This window comes from Gadus chalcogrammus, chromosome 5, assembly GCF_026213295.1.
Source record: "Gadus chalcogrammus isolate NIFS_2021 chromosome 5, NIFS_Gcha_1.0, whole genome shotgun sequence".
Lineage (NCBI taxonomy): Eukaryota > Metazoa > Chordata > Actinopteri > Gadiformes > Gadidae > Gadus > Gadus chalcogrammus.
In genome coordinates, this window is record NC_079416.1 from 14,803,403 (window position 1) to 14,811,145 (window position 7,743).

The 7,743-nt window shown below is 46.8% G+C and overlaps 2 protein-coding genes across 2 annotated transcripts; one reads left to right on the forward strand and one right to left on the reverse strand.

Moving 5' to 3' along the window:
- Positions 1 to 138: 138 nt before the first annotated feature.
- rsad2 (radical S-adenosyl methionine domain containing 2) lies at positions 139 to 3,107 on the reverse strand. The gene is made up of 6 exons (XM_056590299.1): positions 2,712 to 3,107; positions 2,195 to 2,356; positions 1,796 to 2,025; positions 1,389 to 1,538; positions 833 to 865; positions 139 to 585 (listed from the first exon to the last, which is right to left on the reverse strand). Exons 1-6 carry the CDS (start codon positions 3,013 to 3,015, stop codon positions 421 to 423), a joined length of 1,044 nt encoding a protein of 347 aa, XP_056446274.1. The 5' UTR covers positions 3,016 to 3,107; the 3' UTR covers positions 139 to 420.
- A 232-nt stretch (positions 3,108 to 3,339) lies between these two features.
- Positions 3,340 to 7,736, forward strand: cmpk2 (cytidine monophosphate (UMP-CMP) kinase 2, mitochondrial). The gene is made up of 5 exons (XM_056590515.1): positions 3,340 to 4,013; positions 4,449 to 4,563; positions 5,045 to 5,246; positions 5,718 to 5,951; positions 7,303 to 7,736. The coding sequence occupies exons 1-5, from the start codon at positions 3,429 to 3,431 to the stop codon at positions 7,421 to 7,423; spliced, it is 1,257 nt and encodes a 418-aa protein (XP_056446490.1). The 5' UTR covers positions 3,340 to 3,428; the 3' UTR covers positions 7,424 to 7,736.
- The last annotated feature ends 7 nt before the right edge of the window (positions 7,737 to 7,743 follow it).

Consider the following 7,743-nt stretch of genomic DNA (forward strand, 5'->3'; position numbering starts at 1 on the left):
CCAGAATGCTCTCCACACTGGCTATCAGTGGAGGGGAGGAAGTGTAACCAACCATATTTGTAATGTTGCTGATATTACTCTCAACCATACGGTCTCAAACAAAAAATACGTTGTTTTGTGGTTCTGCACTTTATCAAAGACAATTGTCTTTTTATGTGGTATAGTACAAATATTCATAATATATTAATCTTTTGTTACAGATAACATTTTTTAAACACATATTAATACACAAAAAACTCCTACATTTATGTTTATCAATCAATCATTGTTTGTGTTATTTTTACATACATTTCTAATTATAATTTATTTACTCATTTATATTTATTTATGTAAAATATATAGGCCTATACAAATAAACATGAAAAGTGCAAATGCTACTATAACAGCTGTCCGGTCTATCTCTTAACACAGTGATATCCATCACCACTCCAGGCCCATGTCTGCTTTGCTCCACACATATTTCCCTCCTCTTTTTAAAAACATCTTCTCATCGAAGCCGCTAAAGCAGATGGCCTCTCCGACGCCCACGTCCAGGATGGACTTGGACGGGTCCTTCCTGCCCCCCGTGCAGTCCAGGAACCGCATCTGTAGCAAGAGGGGAACCTGGGTGCTTAGAGCTCATCATACAACACCCTCCACTGCTTTCTAAGCAGAGGAAACCCAGTGTTACTGTGGGTCAATGCGATTGGTCTCCTTGCATGCTGATGAGATATTTTTTTTAAATTCCATTGATACAAAGGTAACTTAAACTAAGCTATTCATAATAGAATACATCAATTGCATGATTTTCAATGTAATAACAATGTTATATAACGGTAATTTAAATACTTACATATTCATCCAGGATGAGGTATGAATCACGCATCTTAAATAGAAAAAAGAGACAATGATTTAATATATGACTCTACATAAGTCCAGAGCTGTATGAAACTGGAGATAAAATTGCTTTAAATGTATTTGTAGTAAATGTAATTGTATTTGTAGAATAAAATGAAGCTGGCAGAAATGGAAAATAGCATAGCATTCCCCAATAATGTTAGAGATTAATTATTTTATTTATTTGCATTAACTGTTGGTAAACACCTGTAGTTTTACACCTGCTTGTATACTATACACCTGTTGGAATACACCTGTTGGTATACATGTGTTGGTACACCTTTTGTAACACCTGTTGGTATAGACCTGCTGGTATACACCTGTTTGGATTCACCTGCTGGTATACACCTGCTGTTATACACATGTTGGTATACACCTGTTGGTATACACCTGTTGGTATACACCTGTTGTAACTATACAACTGCTGGTAGACACCTGCTGGTATATACACCTGTAGGCTTACACCTCTTGGTGTACACCTGTGGTATGCACCTCTTCACTCGTGGTCCTACCTTCTGATTGGACTCGGGTACGAGGCAGGTGACGCTGCTGTGTCGATCCAGGAAGTCCTGGAACTGCTCGGGGCTGATCACAAACCTCTCTGCCTCCCGCAAGGCATCCTCCCCCGCGTTCTCCCCGAAGATTAGGAGGCACTGGAAGACCTGAACACACCACACTACAAGTCAATAAACACACCAGAACGTACAACACTGCAGTCAATACAAACACCTGAACGCAGCACACTACAGTCAATACGCATACATACACGCACACACGCACGCACGCGCACACAAACACACACACACACACACACACACACACACACACACACACAGACACAGACACAGACACAGACACAGACACAGACACACACACACACACACACACACACACACACACACACACACACACACTTCACCTTCCATCGCACAGGGTTCAGGTGGGTGATTTGCTCGGCCATGTCCTCGTCGATGTTAAACGTGTTGATGACAGAGTTGATCTTGAACGCCACTTTGTACTGACGGCACCAGTCCCTGACTCTGTACAGGTTGTCCAGGTGGCTCTTCCTGCCCTGAGTTCTTCCAATCAGCTTATTGGTGTCCTCGTTGAAACTGTCACAGGAAACGGCCAAGATGTCCAGATGCTCGCCTGATATTAAGACACGGACAGATGAGTTTTATTTCAGTGTTTCTGTTCACAGAAACGAAACTAACAACAACTTGAAGCAATGCTGCCACCTGCTGGTGCGTAGACAAAGCACAAAGGCATGAAAACAAATTACGTCAACATAGAAAGGTCTATTTCGGTAATAACGTACCATACTTCCGGAACCAGTTTTCTTTGATCATGCTTCCGTTGCTGACCACACTGACGCTCGGCAGCTGGAGGTCCACTTTGCAGAACTGTACCAACCGTCCCAGGAAGTCTCCCTTCTCATGCAGGAACGGCTCTCCGCCAGAGAAGTTGATCTTCTCCATACCTAGCACATTGAAATATTAATAGTAATTAATGTTTCATATTTTTTTGATAAATAAAAAAGTGAATTGTATCCACAATACAACGTATTTAGGTTTATGATAGTGACGTGATATTTTCTTTGTATAGGCCTACATACACACACATGTATATATAAAGATATATATATATATCTTTATCTATATCCTATATCTTAATATATATATATATATACATATATATATTCACCCAAGTGGGTGCTACACACTGGTGGTGGTTAGTGAGGTTCCCCCTTCCCTGTTAAAAGCGTCTTTGAGTGTCATATATATATATACATTTATATATATATAGGTATATTTCATTTCATTTTGTAATTGTACCTGCTTCCTTCAGAAGTGTGAGTCCTTTCTTTGCCACCTCCAAAGGCAGGACGAAAGACGTCTTCGCTGTGTGGAAACAGAATCCGCATTTATAATTGCACTTGCGCGTAAAGTGGTAATTGACGCTGGTGGGGGTAGTAGCAGGTCGCTCTTCCTTCTTTGTGTCCGGGATCCCGCTCACGGACGAGGCTCTTCCTCCTTGAACGATGCTCCTTTCATCTGATCTCAAATGGAAGTTTGAGATCAGACTCGAGATCATGGATTTGATTGCGATCCAAAATCGCAAAAACATCACCGGCACCATGGTTCAAATTTGGAAAACGTATCAATGACTGCAGGAGCCGTTCTGCTCTTCTTTAAAGAGGCTGCTCTTAAATAGTGCTGGAGGTTGTGAGATGATATAGTTTCTGTTTACAAACAACGAAACACACCCCCCCCCCCCTCCAACACGTCATAGCCAAGTCAGCTCATTGGCATCTACATCAGCTGACTTGGTAGTGGACCATAGTCCACTTAATCACTCTGTTTTCTAGAACCGAAACTTCACAGAACCGAAACCCAACATAACCTGTTGTTCTGGCGCGCCCTGCAGGCAAGTTCCTGAAACGAAACTCAAAGTCACTGCAGGGCAGTGACTTTGAGTTTCGTTTCATAGATGAAATTGCTGCGGGTTTCAGGTGTATCCTCCTCCATAGGCCTGGACTACTGAGCACAGAGATGGCTAAACGCAGCATGTCTTTGCTCGGTCAGTGGTCGTCGCGTGTATTCTCTATTGACCTTGATAAAAGAGGAGCTCTTCTGAACTTTGCTCTCACAGAAAAGCCGCAGCAGGCGCCGGAGAAGTTCAGGAACATCCAAGAACGCTGCTACTCTGTGTTGGTGTGTGGAGACAACAGGATCCAGAGCGCCAGGTTCTACTGGGGACTTGAAGACCTCCTGAGGAACGAGCTGCCAGCAGAGTGTGAGCTACTGCCGGTCAGCTCCTACCTGCCTCACGTCAAAGACTCTCTCATCAGAGGTTATTTCCTGAAGGACGCTTCAGAGTGCCCCTCGCTGACCAGGCGGGTGCTGGGGGCTCTGGGTCTGAGTGAGCATGTCCAGGTGTGCTCGTACCTCAGGGGGCCGGATGGGGGGCGGTGGTCGCAACAACTGTGGTCCGGCTCGGAGAACCAGAACATGGACGTTTCAAAAACGTGTTATGTTGTTCCCTCCGAGGAAGCGAACTACCACCCATCGGTCTTAAACATGGAGAACTCTGATGTGTTCTATTGTCGAGCGGAGGCCTGCAAGGTTTTGCAAGAGGTTTGTACTTCTTCTTATTGATTCCCTTAACTTACAGTTTACTTATTTACAATAAATGTCTCCCTCACGTGGCAGAGAGGCAAATTACACCAGGAACTGTTTTAATGAGGAGTCTCAAACCTTTATCTTAAATCAATAATATAAATGTACGAAATGTCAAATAAAGAATACAGAAATTATTCACAAATTCTAGTATGGATTAATACACTATCCAAATAATAAAAGTATATGGCTAATTTACAAATAATTCAGAATTGATTTTGATGATTTTTATTATACATATTTTCTACATTATTCTAAACTGGTCTATTTCAAGAATAACATCCCCCGTCCAACACGCAGTACCCTCGCGTGCCACTGGGGGTTATAAAACACATGTCTATCAAACCATCGGATCACATCCGCTGACCAACGCGTTGTGTTTCTGCTCCACAGAGCTGTGACATCATCCCAGAGTCCAGGGCCGTGCTGGAGCTTGTGGGCAAGACAGACGCGTCCAGACACAGTCCAGACTCCCCCTTGGTTGTCATAGAAGGACTGGACGCTACAGGTTAACAGCATTAGCTCATGGAGGAGGGGATGGCGGTCATTAGGCTGATGGCTGCAAGCCTTCCTGATTCGCTGACAACTTGCTCTGCTGATGCAGTTATCTCCTAAATTAGCTCTTTGATGGCATTTCTCTTTTAGATCATGACCTCAGAAAAATAGCTACAGGACATTGAAATTAAAGCTTGTTACAGCATACCCAGGCAATCATATATTTGTACTCACAAATGCATCCCATCTTATCTTTGCCCATAGTTTCAATCTTACCACTTCCAAAATGTAATCAGAGTAGTACTTTCTGCCCTTTTCTATATTAAATTAAAATGACTGATTTGAAAAGGGAAACCTACTGGGCAACTCACCATTCTCAGTTCCATGTTTGACTTTGCCATCACAGCTATTCTACCAGATCTCCCATCTTGTCTTTCTCTTACATGGCTCTCCTCTTCCTCCTCTTGTCCTCCACCTCTCATCGCTCATCACAGGGAAGACCACTCTGACTGAGTCTCTGAGGGAGGCTCTGGGGGCCAGGCTGCTGCGGTCCCCTCCCCAGTGCCTCTCCCCCTGGAGAGCCGTCTTTGATCGGGAGCCCCCCCTCATCCGCAGGGCCTTCTACGCCCTGGGGAACTACATCACAGCGGAGCAAATGGGCCAGGAGGCCTCTCAGGCTCCCGTCATCGTCGACAGGTACGAGGCAGCCGAGCGGGGCCACGTGGCAACGTCCCAGCAGCCCCGCCGCCGTCACAGGGACGGGGCTCCGTGGGAGCCATCGCACACACACACGCATGCATGCACCACGCACGCATATACACGCACACACACACGAACGCACGCACACACCTTGTACATACCCTCCACGCACATGCACGCACGCACACACTGTGGGACAGGGTGGGTGAGTCTCCGTCGCTGCGTGGGATGAAGGGTCTGTTTCTGATGACCCAGGATGCAATGCAAAGGTTCCATCAGTGGAACATGACATCAGTGATGGTTGAGAAGCCCTGTCGCACGTCCTATAACTTATGACTGAGAGACTTTATTAAGACCCTATTCTATATCTATACAAAGATGTATATATTGTATTAGACACCATTCCATCCATCATACACTCATCATCCATCCATCCATGCCCATGCCAACCCCCTTCTCCCCCCCCAGGTATTGGCACAGCACCGCCTCCTATGCCATCGCCACGGCGGTGAGTGGTCCGGTCTCCAGCCTTCCCCCTGAGGGGTCTCCTCTGTACCGCTGGCCCCCTGACCTGCTGCAGCCCTCGCTGGTGGTCCTGCTAACCCTCGACCCCCAGGAGAGGAAGAGGAGGCTGGAGGCCAGAGGACAGGGACAGACAGACGAAGAGCAGGAGCTCGACCACAACCTCCTCTTCCGGCTCAGGTGAGGTCAAACCTTAGGGGTCGTGTATCACCGCGCACACGCACACGCGCACGCACGCACGCACGCACGCACGCACGCACGCACGCACGCACACACACACACACACACACACACACACACACACACACACACACACACACACACACACACACACACACACACACACACACACACACACACACACACACACACACACACTGACTCACACACTGTATCACCACATGTTTACAGCCTGACCTGCCTCCCTCCACTCCTCTATTCATAATCATTTTAGACTGTAAAATCTATTAATATGATTATTATTTTACATCTGTCAACGATCAATCTGTTAACAGAAGCGTTAACACCAGTCGTACATCTTCCTACGTGATTAGTATGGAGGGTGTAATTGGGTGGCTGTACACTCACACACTAACACCCTCACACGTTCTCTCACTCACAGACTCAAACGCTCACTCACTCACACCTCACATACTCATAAACTCACTAACATAGTAACATAGTCACACACTCACACACTCACACACTCACACACTCACACAATCACACACTCACACGCTTACAAACTTACAAACTCACACACTCACCGTGGGGGGGTCCACTGATGAGACAGAGCAGGTGATTAGTGGCTGAGCGGCTGTGCTCCATTAAGCGGCTGTAAACCCACAGCCGGTGAACCCCCCAGACCTGCCAGGCAAGACTGGTCGATGCCCCCCCCCCCCCCCCCCAGAACCACCACAACGACCACAACCAACACCACCACTCCCCCATCCATCACAACTACCAGATCCACCACCACCAACAACGCATGAAGTTTATGACCCGCTGCACGGGGAACAGAGCCAGATGCTTGGGCCAGAGGAGGAGTAGGAGAGAAAAAAAGGATGGGCGAACGAGTGACATCCCACACAGAGTCAGGCTCAGAGAGAGAGAGGGAGGGAGAGAGACATAGACAGAGAGAGATAGGGAGAGGGAGAGGGACCTTGACAGAGAGCCATTGGGAGAGAGCGGGAGAGAGAGATAGGGGGAGAGAGGGAGGGAGAGAGTTCCTCACCAGCTCATTCCATCACGTCACCGCGGTGTTTGGTACACACAAGCCATTGTTCTTTCTTTGAGGGGAAGACAGTTGAACTCAGCCGCTGTTCCTCCTCAGATGGTCTGGAGAAGCACATCATTTATCACTGTCAGACGATCTGACGAAACGCTTCTCTCCCAAGCGCTCCACGATACGTTGTAGGAGATTACATCTGATCCCTTACAACGTGTCTCTTACAGCTACTATTATGGATTTGATTAGAACTTAACATCTTCCCCATGTGGATCTTGGTTTCTTTCCCCCCATGTGTTTCAGAGTGGAGGAGGCTTATCGGAGGGTGAGAGGCCCTGCTTGTGTCGTTGTGGATGCCGGCCCTTCGGCGGACAAAGTGCTCCAACAAGTGCTGCTTTTAATTAAGGAACACTGTCGCTTGTAAACACTGAACCCCCTTACCTCACGGACAGCCCTTGCAGTTCTTGGGTTGCAGTACTGCCCGTCGCCACTAGATGCCAGTAAGGTGTTACGCAGCAGTAGATGAAATGGAGGGGCGAGATGTGAATGGGCTAAAGAGATTGTTTTTATAATAAGCAAGTGTTGCATCGCTAGAGGCCCGCGTTTCCCTGTAAAATCACAACTTAGCTTTAGCCTCCCTACCCCCTTATTCCTTCCCTCCCTCTCTCTCTCTCTATCTCTTGCACACACACATGCGTCCTTGATTGGAGATACAGGAATATGCATTGCATATCGCTTCTATTC

Coding starts and splice junctions, on each gene's coding strand:
- rsad2 (XM_056590299.1), bottom strand. CDS start 3,015: ATGGTGCCGGTGATGTTTTTGCGATTTTGGATCGCAATCAAATCCATG. Junction 1,539..1,795: donor TGAACCCTGTGCGATGGAAG/GTGAAGTGTGTG, acceptor TGGTGTGTTCAG/GTCTTCCAGTGCCTCCTAAT. Junction 866..1,388: donor TACCCGAGTCCAATCAGAAG/GTAGGACCACGA, acceptor TTTCTATTTAAG/ATGCGTGATTCATACCTCAT.
- cmpk2 (XM_056590515.1), top strand. CDS start 3,429: ATGGCTAAACGCAGCATGTCTTTGCTCGGTCAGTGGTCGTCGCGTGTA. Junction 4,564..5,044: donor AGAAGGACTGGACGCTACAG/GTTAACAGCATT, acceptor CGCTCATCACAG/GGAAGACCACTCTGACTGAG. Junction 5,952..7,302: donor AACCTCCTCTTCCGGCTCAG/GTGAGGTCAAAC, acceptor CATGTGTTTCAG/AGTGGAGGAGGCTTATCGGA.